Source organism: Aspergillus puulaauensis, chromosome 5 (assembly GCF_016861865.1).
Source record: "Aspergillus puulaauensis MK2 DNA, chromosome 5, nearly complete sequence".
Taxonomy (NCBI): domain Eukaryota; kingdom Fungi; phylum Ascomycota; class Eurotiomycetes; order Eurotiales; family Aspergillaceae; genus Aspergillus; species Aspergillus puulaauensis.
Window position 1 is genome coordinate 838988 of NC_054861.1, and position 13075 is coordinate 852062.

The following is a 13075-nucleotide window of genomic DNA, read 5'->3' on the forward strand; positions in this document are numbered from 1 at the left end:
CTTCCTAAAAAAGAGAATAGTATTAGACGCTTGCTGAGGGCCCTTATATATAAAAATGCCAAACCAGACGCGGTAAAGGGGGACAGGGGTTGGGGCATGTCAGATTCCTACGGAAATGGGATCCTCTTGTGTGGCCATACCATGAGGGGGTCGGGTTACCCCTTGGATGTCTTCCGTCTTGCTAGACGGGGTGGTGTTCTGAGTAGTTTATCGGTATGGCTCAAGGCTTGATCGCCAATCGCTGCGTAGTATTGGGAAGGGAAAGGGGATTTAGCCACAGGATCCAGAAGGGTTCGACAGCGGGGCGGCGCCGATGGTAAATTATCCGACACAACACGCCGATATGCGGCACCGCAGAGCTTTGGGTTGGCCATTTGAGGTAGGGTTTCTACCACGTGCCCGGAGGCAAGTTGATCTAACATACCGGGCTCCCGAATATCGATAGGGCGGACAAAACCATCGGCGTAAAGTCTCTGTTTCTCTGCGGGCTTGTAGGGAGCAAGATCTTTGTTCCACCGGGTATAATCATACCGACGCCCTGTCACCTCTGGTAGCTTCCCTTCATTGCAACTAGATTCCTGGACATTGCGAGATACATGTGGCTCTGTTAGACCCGGCCAATGGGACTGGATAGTCCTATCACGGCCATTACCAGAAATAGCGGTATACCTCATATCAAACGCTGTGAGAGATTGACCTGGTGATTTATGATATCCGTTTTGAGAGTCAACAGGACCTTTGTAAGGAAACGGTTGGCCATCATAACCTTTTATTGGCCCAGGAGGTGCAAGAATTCGGGAACCGCAATTAGAACGAGCGGTAGAAATGGGAGAATCCTGGGCATTGCCTGGCGCATGTTCTCCAATGCAATGTGGCTCAGCTGGCACGACATATCTCCTACGGGTTTGGGGGCCATTTTGGACAGAGACCTGCTCGGCTGCGCCATTTCGATTCCCCGAGTGAGTACTTAAAGTGATTGGGCCATTGGGAGGGAGCGGATCTTCCATTGGAATTGGTTCATGATATGCCACACGCAGTCTTTTGGAGGCGTGCGGTTGAGAAGATTCCTGAGGTAAGGTATGCTTCGGAAAATCTTGGTGGACTTGGCGGTAAGGCGTTACTGAGCGGAAATTGAACGCTCCAGACATTCTTCTAGTAAGGTGTTCTATATGGCCACTATTTGGGCGTTTGATCTCCACAGGAAAAGGGCTCTCGATGGAAGGCAGCACGTGATCCTGTTCGTCCATCCTGCTGTGTGAGTGTCCTGGTGGCCAGGGAGGGGGTCTAGGATCGTCTCCAATTTTCTCATGGACTTCTCTTGGGCCACTGACAAAAACAGGACCGCTTGACACGTCAGAATTTTGGAGCGGGTATCTTGCTGGCTCAAATATATCGGCACTCTGCAATGGAAAAGAATTGGGCATGTCGGGTGGGGCAATGGCACCTCCCCTCCTCTTGTTCGGCAGCTCGGCCAGAGGATGTAGTTCGTGAAACTCATCCAAAGTCAGCACAGCTGGGTTGCCCCGATGAGGGTTTCTCTGAGGATGCCTCGAGCAAAGCAAAGGTGCGGGACTTACACGATGTGCTGCCACGGAGTTAAGCTGGGGCCGGCTCAAGTTACTTTTAACTGCTCTCTGATTAGGAAAGGCATAAGGGGCAACAGATAAGTGTGCGGTGTCAATGCTTCGGCGTGAAGAAGGCTCCCTGCCAAGTCCAAGGTTTTCCGGCAAATTGTCTCCTGCAGAATATGAAGGAAACTGATGATTGGTGCCATTTATTCTGTTCCTGTACCTATTGATGGCACGATCCCAGGCTTGATACCTGCTGAATCCTCGACGGTCAATCTTGGTTTTCTTGGGAGGCCTTGGGATGAAACGAAAGCCTGAAGCGATCTCATCGTCCAAATTCTCTACTTGCGGTTCCCGGAGAGCGGGATTGCCATGGTTGACAGGCCTCATCTGAAGCTCCTCAACCACAGCATTTCTGGAAATAACTTCCACGCTTGTATCTCGGCCATGGAGTGGAAGCGGCTCTCCTTCAACGTCACTATCATCGTCATCAGATATAACAATGACTTCGCGGAACACATCTTCAAGGACCGTTTTGCCATTTTCATCGTCACCTCTCCATTCCACTAACTTGGCGAGTGTGGGCTGTTCAACAGTAGCCCTTGCTTCATGGAAGGAGGTTGTTTTGAGAATGCGATCGTAGTTTGTGTAGATATGTCGAATATGTGCGACAACTGCTAATTGCGCTCGTCGGGCGAGAGGTAGCTCAACTGCTGTGCCCACTTTCCGTTGGCCCTGAACTTACCAGTTAACAATTGTTTTGAGTTATGGCTATCCGCCTACCGGTAGGAACCACCTTTTGAAATGCCGTTTTGATAATTTGGTTGAGATCATTGTCGGGAATATTTGGGAAGAGATCCTTGAGGACATCCCTTGCTTCTGTATTAATAGTAATCTGAGAAGCTGAGTCAGAATTTCTACGGCCAGCCTCACTTCTTATGTTGCAAAAGGATACGGTCTTCCCAGTTGCGGTGAGATATAGACCGCGATCCATACACACATTAGCAACAACAGCACTGGGAAAGTGATAGCCAATGCGGTGCACATGCTGTGAAAGCCCGTGTGTATACATGTGGGGGGTTGTCTAATAAGAGCAAAATGATTAGAAAATATCGATTATTCGACAAAAAGAAGAATTGATGAGGATTCGGCTTACAGAGACTGCGTACACCTTGAGCCCATCTCTTCGACAAATCTCTTTGCAGGTCGTTGTGAAATGTGGATCGCCCGCGGATATAAACGTATAACCCGGGGGCGCTTTAGCTTCGAAGGATATCTGCCATCGACGTCAAAGGTGTCGAGAGAAATCTGGCGAGGTAGTAGCATACCACACTTCGAAGCTTTTTCTTCTCCTGGGTGACGGATTCCAGTATCACTTTGTGTTTCCGCGCCTTTCGTTTCGCAACCCAATTTGGGCTCCGCCTGGCAAGGACCGAGGCAGACCTTCGAGGGACTCGAGTCATATCGTAGAAATTCGATGATCTTAGTTGACTATAACGGGCATGCTTTCCACTTCATCGTGTCACCCGGATGCTAGACTGTGGTATTCTAGGTAAAGTGCCGAGCGAAATTAAACCTGTCAGCATTTAGTTCGCCGGAAATCAGTAGCTTAGTGGCTAGTTGGTAAGATCAATCATTCAGTGAGCCATCTTGAAAAAGGGCGGCATGTGGGTGAGAGAAGGCATTTAAAACAACCAACGCCAGGAATACGCCGGGAATAGGTTTTGTTAATGCTTCGATTTGGTGAAGCGAAATAACCGGATGGGATATCGAACAAGGATGGAGTCAAACACGGAAACCAACAAGGTATTGGCAACCTTAGGGATAGAAGAGAGGGAGAGGTGGAAGGGCAACGAAACGGCCATTTCAGCCTGACGTGGGCCCGCGTGGTTCATGCTGGCTGTACCTGATTAGGCTAGTGCGATCCTGGCCGGTAACAAAGTCGGGTGCTCCGCCCAACTTCCTAAACCTGGGGCGGCGGCTCCTGAATAATCCTGAATCCTGATAACTTGGTTAAATACCCTGTGGTCTGGGAGGGTGTTTCCAGGAGCCCCAGTTTGGGATTAGATTCCACAAACTTCCCATCATGAACGCCATAGCTGCGGACCAGCAGTCAATCATCCATGCCTATCGGCAACTTTATCGGCAGGGCCTTAAAGCCGTCAATTATTCAACGCCCTCACGCCATGTATTTCTGGCGACTTTGCGTTCTTCGTTTCGCTCCTTACCAGCTCAAGATTTCGATTCCCGGCGCATCATCAATACCTTGAACTTTCTCCATAAAGCGGCCAATATTGCAGGTATTGAGCATAAAATCGTTAGGAATTTGCTCATGATCAAGTTTTGGGGTCAGCCCAATGTGAGGTCAAATATGCGAAAGTAAGGTTTCTCCCAACGTGTGCAATATATTTCGGTTCCAGTCTAATTAGGTTGAAGCTTGGGAGGAATAGGCATCAATCAGAGTGATCCAACCACGCAGAGGGATGCATGTGAACAATGGAACCAAACATTGATGCTTCTGAATGAGAGCTTGGGAACGTGTCTGAGATAACGACCAATCCACCGTGATTTGCTATCTGTTGGCATATAACGAATATTTATAGGCACCTGATGTCAAATTATTGTGGTCATACCGTGGGCCTCTCGAGCTAAATACGTTTGAAATAGTGAGTGTATGGTTCCCAGAACTACGATCTTGGAGACCTAAGCCAAAACCACTTGTGGTCTTGAGAGTTTTATTTCGCCTCTCAATTCTTCAGCTGCATATGTGTGTCAGGTTGGATGCCAGCTGTCAGTGAGCTCAGTGCGGGTGGTGAACCATGTCTGCAACGTTTGTTGTCCATTGTATATCCTGGATTAACCGAGATGAGACTGAACACCAAGGCTCTAGAGCGAGATACACCCGTGTGTGGCCAATACAATGAGAGTATATATCATTAAGACCACGGGACAATGGGGGCACATTTGAAATTTGATATCTCTTACCAATAAAAAATGCGGTCGTAAGGCAACACAGATATTGAATAGTGCCTAGCCTGATCTAGTTATGTATCATCTGTAAAGAAAGAGAGAGGGGTATATATATATATATATAAATTCCCGTTGAAGCCAGTTGGTTTGGTGTAAAGGTGGTTGTATGCTGAATACCATAGATAGTTCACGATCGAAAATGAGATCCCGGGTGTTTGATCTGCTTTTTATATGCCCAATGAATTGGTCCATCAGCGAAAGTTAGTATGTCTACTTATTTGCTAATCTCCAAACACCTGAATTCACCCGCCTGTGTATGAAGCCCTAATTAGACGGGCCTGCCAGGTAACGCCAGTGCTTCCTAATCACAGTCATTCATGGAACCAACTGGGCCATCATCTTTTCTTTGGTCCATTTGCATATGTAGATGTATCATCGATGCCCGAATATATCGATGCTCTCGTCTTCATCCTCATCCTCATCTTCGCCCTCATTTTTATTATCGGAATCACCAGAGTCTGAAACTTCGTCGACCTCTTCGTCATCGTCCGCTGGGTCCGTAACCCTACTAAGAAATCCATATCTATACTTGAATCTAGTACCCCAAATGCTAAGCTCACCATCACCATCATTTTCATCACTCTGATTTAACCGACCTCCAAAGAATGATGTGGATGTGGGCCTGGGTGAATGACGATCAGGAGGTATACCGAAATAGTTGCTGATTACGGGTGAGACTGCACGGCCACGGGTAAGGTTATATGAATGGATCTGCCCCGATGAATTGAATTGGGGATGCGCACCCGCTCCTGGGGCCGAGCTGGGGTCAATTTGCAATGGCGTCAAATAAGGTAGCGCCGGGTCATCCGCGCCATGAGAAGATGACCTCAGTCTTGAAGCCTCGAAAATCTCACCCTCAATATTCTGCTCTGACGAACCTAGGGAATCCCCTTGGAGGACACTTAGTTGAGTTGTATTATACGATTCGCACCTGAATCGTTTCGTTAGCCCATTTCCTGGCCAAAGCGCCGATAACACTTACATATCACACCGCAGGCCTAGCCAGTGGTATTTAACGACCGACTTTGTACCACAATCATTGCAGGTTATGATAGCTTTAGTGTCTTTGAAATCAATTGGCATTGGTTGGCTTTGAATAGCCCTGTCCAGATTTCGGAACGTTGCTTCCATATTCGTGATTGTCTTGCTACATATTGGGCAGCGATACGATGACTTTGAATACTCGGAAAGACATCGTTGATGAATGCTGTGGCCGCATCGCATGAAAACAACCGTCTCAGGTGAGGTAAACATGTAGTCTCCGCATATCGGGCAGTCGCACTGTGTTGAACGTTCAATGCACTTATGTGTTGTCTCTATCGAAATAGGAAGACAGACACTGCAAGTCTGGCATATAGTTAGTCAACGAGTTGATGCTACCTCCCACTACCGCCGGTGTTTACCTTGCAGTGAAAAAAGTCCTTCCCTATACCCTTCCCTATGCGACAGATGCCACAATCGTTGCAATGATAGATGCTTTTACTAGCATCATTGTCCCAAAGTTTACATGTGGCACAGTAATAATGCGCCGCTGTTTCTCCACACCGTTTACAGTATTGGGCTGCTGGTTGGGCATGACTGCATAACATGCATAACATGTTCTCTGTTTTCGGGCGATTAAGATGATGGGCTTCGACTTCATCGTGGCAGAAACGACAAGTATACCACTTCTTGCAATCAAAGCATTGGAGTTTGACGTTCCTTTTATAATGTGGACAACCCAGGAAAGGCTCTTCGAATTCTTCAGCATCCGTATCCTCGGCGTACTCAACAGGTAATTCTGTCTCAAACCTAGGATGGAAAGTCGACTCTAAATCTTCAGCGGTCAGATTATAAGAAACGCCCTGCAATTCGGAAGTAGCTGTAGAGGCTGAAGAGACAGAAGGTTGACCGAAGGACTGGCCGCTCCATCGGTTTGGTGTATGCGATCGTTCGGGTGTTCGGAAAGAGGGGGCGGGGGAGGAGATTGGCGAAAGATGGCGTCCCGAGAAAGCCTGGGATGAATTGTATTTCTCTGTCATTAGATCATGGATCATGCGGGCCTGCTCAGTGTTCGTTCGCCCCAAATCTCGAATCGCGTGAATCCGCCTCCGCAAGGCTCCCATTCCATCATCCTCGGGAAGTAGGGGATGTACACTCATATCATCCGTTCCCGATTCAGCATTGGAACTTTCTTCGAATTCTCGGTTGGTTTGAGGAGCATTTTGTCCCGGAGCAGAATCGGCGTGTGGTTGTCTTGACGTAGCGAGGGGATCCCCAGCGTTCGCGTTCATATTGCCCCCACCATTCCGTAAAGATCCCCCAATATTATTATGGCTTAAATGATAGGTATTGTTGACCTCATTCTCTGAGATCTCCCGAATAGTTGTGGGCGATGAAGACGCGGTAATGGATTCACTTTCAATTCCTGCGAACCCATTACCGCCCAAGTGCTCTCCCAAGCACTCATTTCGGTTTAGGCCTGACATAATAAGACCCGAGTTACCATCTCTGCAGTTATTCCCTGACGGATGTCTTATTCCTCGAGTCTCCGGATGCGTATGTGAAAAGTCATCGTCGGAAGCAGGTTGAGGTCCGGTTGCTCTGGGGTAGATCGAAGGCCTTCTGTATAGCGTGTGTCGAGGAGAGCGAATCTATAATTCTGTGAATGAATGTCGAGTCCAAAAAAATTGAAAGCATGAAAAGAATTCAAGATGGTTGGGAGCTAAGGCTCGACTAAAGCGTCAGGAACGATCGGATCAGGTTATCTCGTTCCACTGCCACTGCCTTCTCGATTCGGCATGTGAACAGCACCACCTCACTTGCCTAGGCTCCCGCCTTCCCACCCAGTCACCTGACCAACCGCTGTTTTATGCTTCATGTACGATGTTGACATGAGGATAATTCCCTATATTTTAACTCGATTTTAGAGAGTAATACCTGGATAGAATTAATGCTGGCGCTGATTGAGGGCTGTTGCTCGCATGCTCAAGTAATGGTGGGAAGTCTCGGATGATCTCATTCGGCTGCAACTTGTCCCACCACAACAGGACTTTAACCACCAACAATCAGCGACAGCCGGTTGGTGCACGGCTCAACCAAACACCTGTCTAAGGATGGTATGATTCGTGCACATGTTAAGAATGTGTTGGATTTACTTCTAACTTAGTGTTGTTCTTAGTCGAAGCAATACCTTTCCTACGGCTCTGCAAATAATAGTAAGCTCAAGAGCTGTATAACCCCACCAAAGCTCTTTTACTAAAACGCTACAGCTCACCCCACTGATATCTTTTCGCTGGCCGTGACCGACAAGCAGATCTTGTCGGCATCAGGGTCCAATGCTCTTCAGGTTCACTCGACAGATAATCCGGACTTTCCTCTAGCACAGAAACTTGATGCCCACAAAGTCGGGTGCCATCATGTTGTGACGGATGCAAAAGGATCAAAAGCAGTCAGTGTTGGCTTTGGTGGTGAGGTGGTAATATGGACCTTTCATGATGGGGCATGGTCAAAAACGAAAGATATTACCCTTGCGGATCTTTGGGCTGTGGCCTTGTCTTCCGATGGCCAATATCTAGCTGGTACCACTCAGGGTGGCCATATAAAAGTTTGGGATCTGAATGCAAACGAAGAGGAGATACGAGATCATGAAACGAATGGCAGCTTTGGAACTTGCATAGACTTGGTAAGCATTTTTTTTTTTTTCCTGCTTCCCGTACTACGCGTAGACGCTTATGTGCCGTTTATAGTCACCGGACGGCCGATTCATCGCTAGTGGCCACGAAAACGGCAGCGTCTATATTTTCAGCACAGAAACGGGACGTATGCCATTCAGTCTGTCAGGTATGTGGTGCATATAAGTTGCCAACCCGCGGTCTCCCGCCCAAGCCGGAAACCTAGCTCCAGCTAATCGCCACACAGGTCTAGTAAAGCCGATACGGGCTGTTGCATTTTCTCCTGGTGGGAAGTTTCTCGCCGCGGCAGGTGACTCTAAGGTTATTGTACTATATGATACGTCTTCTGGCGAGCAGGTGGCAAGCCTCACTGGTCATGCTGCGTGGATCTTTTCTCTTTCCTGGAGCAGTACGGGAGAGTATCTCTTAAGCGGGTGAGTCTTCCTTCCCACTTTACTAAAGGCTACGAATTAACTGGAAATGTGAAAAGTTCCTTTGATGGCAAAGTCAAAGTCTGGTCGATCGATACGAGGAATTGTGTTGCGACCCATTCCGAGACCGAAAGAGCCATATGGAGTGTAATATGGTTGCCGAAAATTGGGAAATCTGAGGGATTCGCCATAGCTGGTGCCAATAGAAGCATATCCTTCTATAGGGAAGCCACGGGCGGCTGAAGCGTTGAAAGGACAAGGGCGAGAACCTGCCTCTCATTATGGCAATCGACCAACTAGGTAGTTAGGCAACTTCACTATTCAAAAAAGAAAAAAAGAGAAGCAGAAATACTTACACCACTCCCTCCCACGGTTGTTCTTGCCTCGTCTCATTGAGTCGTAACCGTTTCAACAAAAATATTACAAACCGAGACCTGTAGGCCTAGGGCTTCAAGTATCCAACGGGCTCCTATATAATCGCAGAGCCATACCTAGAGAGATACTCTTTGCAAACCCGGCCGTAGCCATTAACGACGAGTAATCCAATCAATGTTTGGAGACTCGACGCGCTTGTTGAATGAAGTACGCTAAAAAGCAGGGTGCAATTGCATAGTTTACCATATCTAAGATTCAATTATTGAGGATCATGCTTGCCTTGTCCTTTTCAACTTAGATGTAGTAGCCTGCAACAGCTGCTTCATAATTGATTAATTCACCGACAGCAAATTCCACGAAGTAAGCGTTTTCGATAACCAAGTTGTTTTCTCTCTAATGTCACATGTGTTTAGATACGCTTAGGTAAACACACACCGCATGCGGGAGCTTCGATTTCCTTCTTCGGACGGCTTCATGCTGACTCCGGCTCACTAACTAGTCCGGAGAGGCCCTGTTCGGACGACGATGGCGGCGGCGAATAGCGTTGACGGTGCTGCATGACCTTCCCACTTATATTCTTGATGTATTATTCCTCCGTTTATCCCTAAGTTCTTCTTTTCTCGTCGTTCCTTCTGTCTAACTACTCCTTCCATCCTCGGGTTTCGTTCGTTTCTGAAACAGAGCACGGGTCTCTCTATAGCTTGGGTTCTGTCCTCATCAAATCATCGATAAGCAAGACTGACTCCTTTTTACGGAGTATTTCGTCAGGACAGTAGGCTGTGACGCAAACCCTTCGGGCTGGAATAATTCACCTATTTTTACTTTCGCGCGACCTAGTTCTTTCTTTTGATCTTGGGTTCTCGAATTAACACCAGTCGACGCTACTTCCCGCTATCGATAATCACCCCTCCCGACCGTCGACTATTCGGATGCGTTACAGTACCCGTGTATACACCCCGCCCCATCTTAAAGATCATGATCCGTCGCAATTCAGATATTGAAATTCAACTGCCCGACGCTGGCCCTGCGGTTGCGCCCGAAACTCACAGTGAGCCGGACATAGAAATGCTGTCCGATGAGTCGCCCTCTTCACTGAGCCTCCCAGCCCATCTTGCGACGCGTTTCGCGCGGAAAACCAGCGTAGTTCGACGCTCTTCCGCCGTCTCGTCCCGACGGGGCTCTATTTCTTCCTTACATTCGCAACACTCGAGTGCCTCCCATGGAGTAACTGCTACCGAGAATATCGCGCAACATCTGCGACGGGCGTCCATCCTAGAAAGCAGGAAAGCAAGACTTGCGGATCGTGCGCTGCATGCAGAGAAAGTGAGGTTACGCGCAGCTCTGACGAAAGCTGCCACTAGAAACCTCCAGAGAGAAGGGAGAGCCTTAGCTGCTCAACAGGCTCGTGAGCGGTTATTGGCAGAGATCACAGCTAAGTGCGAGGAGGAAGTTCGGCGCGCGAAGAAAAAGGCAGAAGACAACCGCGAGAAGAAGGCGGCAGAGCACGCGCGCCTTCGAGTTGAAATGGCGGAGAAGTTTGCAGAGGCAGAAAAGAGACGACTTCTATACCAGCAAACCCCTAGGCGTCATCGCACAAGCAGTTCTACAACTGAAGAGAGGAAAACTGCAACTATGAAACATCTCACTGAAGACGCCGCTGCGCGCAAAGTCCAGAGGGTTTGGAGGACATATCATGCCAGACTTATCATGCGAGAATTTCTAAGTCTTAATATTACAACAGAACGCATTCGTGACATGAGTTTCGAAGAAGTCGGTGCTTTATTATCGGAGGAGAAAGTCCTGTCCACAACTGCTCGAGTGCTTCGGCTTTGCGGCTTGCAGGATATGGAGAGTGGAACAATCGGTGGCAGAGGTGCTGTGCGCACGTTCCTTAGTAGCTACTTGATTGTCACACATCCTGCTGAAGTTTTGAGCGGAGATGGTGAACAGGAGCAAGACTTGATTTTCAAGGCACAGGAACTTCTCTCTGCTTTCAAACAAGTGACCCTCTTGCTGTCTTCTGGGTGCTGTTCACCGGCAACGATTTCTGCCGAAATTCAGACTTTGTGTGAGGAATACAATGTCTTCTTTTCTGCGTTCCATGCGTGGAAGACACATGATTCCAGTGTTTTGATCGAGATTATGCTCGCCCAGTTTGTTGAATTGGAATTAATCTGGCAGACAGTGAAGGATGATCAAGCTGGAGGTGTAGCAGATGACTACCGTCAAGGTATCAGACAGAATCAAATTCTACTACTCGCTAGGCTCAAGCGTCTGGCAGGCCCTGACAGAGCAATGCAGATGGTCCGGGATGCCTTGAAAAGGGCCAAGCGACAGAAGAAAAAGTCGGCTTCCAAGCAGGCCATTCCGCGGTCAGCAGAAGTAGCGTCTGCAACAACTACCACCGAAGCTCTCACTGAAAGTGTTGCATCACCGATTAGTGAAAGCTTCAACAATGTGGACAGCGCAGTTCTGCAGGAATTAGAGAAACAGCGTATTTCTCCACACGAGCGGTTCACGAAGATTCTAACTGCTCTTCCTGAGAATCGTGCTCTGGTCCATGAGCTTCTCATCAACAAAGAGTTCAAAATTGAGGAAGAGTCATATACAGAGCCGCGTAAGCGGGTCATGGAGCACATGTGTGCTTTGATGCGCCGAGACGTGGAGGCTGGGATGGGTACAAATTGGATTGTCGCCATGGCCACGGTCATACAGGATCGTTTATTGCGCTCCCTACGACCTGGCAATTCTCTCCATGTGTTGATTAGTGAAGTTCTCGATCCAAAATTGGTGGAGAACCAGTGCAAAGCGGGAGCTTTCTCCTACGACGCCTTTTTCAATTTTATGACCTCAATTCTTCCAAAGCTTTGTGCGCCTTACCGTGACCCTGCGGTCAATGCATTTGCCGAGGACATATCGGGAGATGCGATAGATCGCTTGGCAAGACTAATGGGGATTATTGACCTTTTGTCTCTTGACCATACCAACTTCATGATCCAGGTTGCTGCTCCTCAGCTTATTCAAGAAGCCCCTGGGTATGAACAAAGGACGTTCGAGAGAGGCCTCCAGGATGGCTCCTTTGGTATAGGAAAGAGCCGCCGTTTTTGGCGGACGCACCGTAAAATCATTGCTGATGAAATGCGAAAACGCGATCCCGAGAATGTCCATGGGGAACCGCAGCCACCCGCCTCGAAGATTTATGCCCATGGACTCATTGATCTCGTTTTCAGCAATGCACCGGTATCTGACGATTTGGTCCCCGAGACCTTGGAGCTGGATCGCCAGAGATTGAACACACTACACGCTCAGGCTTTTAAAATAGTAGCTACAGCTTCAATACTTTTGACTGCCAAGAACTTACTCAAGCGCGATGCACGGGCTCAGTGGAAAGCTGAAGCTGATCGGATATTGTCATTGAATTTCAATGATGTTTCCTCGGACCGGATTCAATCAATCCTAGAGTCTACTCATCCTATGCCCTCCAACGCCAGTACTCAGCTGACTGCGACTATCAGGCGGGTACTTTCTCCGGTCGCGACAGCATGTGCAGCTGCATCTCTCACGGCAAGCCAGACATCGGTTGAAGTCCACACAGAGATTCCCGCGCAGGGACCGCCGTTCTCGTCGGATTCGACGAATACCACGACATCTAGTACACCCGGAAATGGCGCGACTGGCTTTGCAGATCCAGTCGCACGTCTTATACTTTCCCGTTTACGGGGCCACGTGCTTTCCCGACTCAGTGCATCAAGTGCAAGCGAAAGAGTGCGAGCAACGAGTACTGCGAGCCAGAGTTTAGCTGGGGCAGGTATGCCAGAGTTCGTGAATCAAGTTGGGCAATTGACAGAGGAACTGGGCAAGGTGCGTGAAGTGGATTGGTTATGTCATGGAATGATCTATGAAGGGATTTTAAGCGAGAGCGGTCGTTTGAGTCCAGTATCCTAAGGTGTTCTTTATTTCCACTTTGAATATTGTCTGTTAAATGGCATTTGAGGGTTTATCAGCGTGGTGCTGTTTT

General features: G+C 48.4%; 5 protein-coding genes across 5 annotated transcripts; 3 read left to right on the plus strand and 2 right to left on the minus strand.

Annotated features, from left to right (window-relative positions):
• Window positions 1-155: 155 nt before the first annotated feature.
• On the minus strand, window positions 156-3031 carry APUU_50312A (DUF2293 domain-containing protein; the record flags this gene model as incomplete). The annotated part of the gene is made up of 5 exons (XM_041705295.1): window positions 156-1493; window positions 1578-2303; window positions 2365-2652; window positions 2725-2844; window positions 2897-3031. The coding sequence occupies 5 exons, from the start codon at window positions 3029-3031 to the stop codon at window positions 156-158; spliced, it is 2607 nt and encodes an 868-aa protein (XP_041557795.1).
• Window positions 3032-3654: 623 nt separating this feature from the next.
• On the plus strand, window positions 3655-4119 carry APUU_50313S (uncharacterized protein; the record flags this gene model as incomplete). Its single annotated transcript, XM_041705297.1, has 2 exons — window positions 3655-3947; window positions 4005-4119. 2 exons carry the CDS (start codon window positions 3655-3657, stop codon window positions 4117-4119), a joined length of 408 nt encoding a protein of 135 aa, XP_041557796.1.
• Window positions 4120-4970: 851 nt separating this feature from the next.
• On the minus strand, window positions 4971-7066 carry APUU_50314A (RING finger and CHY zinc finger domain-containing protein; the record flags this gene model as incomplete). The annotated part of the gene is made up of 3 exons (XM_041705298.1): window positions 4971-5529; window positions 5581-5945; window positions 6002-7066. 3 exons carry the CDS (start codon window positions 7064-7066, stop codon window positions 4971-4973), a joined length of 1989 nt encoding a protein of 662 aa, XP_041557797.1.
• A 627-nt stretch (window positions 7067-7693) lies between these two features.
• Window positions 7694-8925, plus strand: APUU_50315S (SKI complex subunit WD repeat protein SKI8; the record flags this gene model as incomplete). Its single annotated transcript, XM_041705299.1, has 6 exons — window positions 7694-7696; window positions 7759-7795; window positions 7850-8262; window positions 8327-8420; window positions 8499-8685; window positions 8742-8925. The coding sequence occupies 6 exons, from the start codon at window positions 7694-7696 to the stop codon at window positions 8923-8925; spliced, it is 918 nt and encodes a 305-aa protein (XP_041557798.1).
• A 1107-nt stretch (window positions 8926-10032) lies between these two features.
• On the plus strand, window positions 10033-13002 carry APUU_50316S (IQ calmodulin-binding motif domain protein; the record flags this gene model as incomplete). The annotated part of the gene is made up of 1 exon (XM_041705300.1): window positions 10033-13002. One exon carries the CDS (start codon window positions 10033-10035, stop codon window positions 13000-13002), a length of 2970 nt encoding a protein of 989 aa, XP_041557799.1.
• Between the last annotated feature and the right edge of the window lie 73 nt (window positions 13003-13075).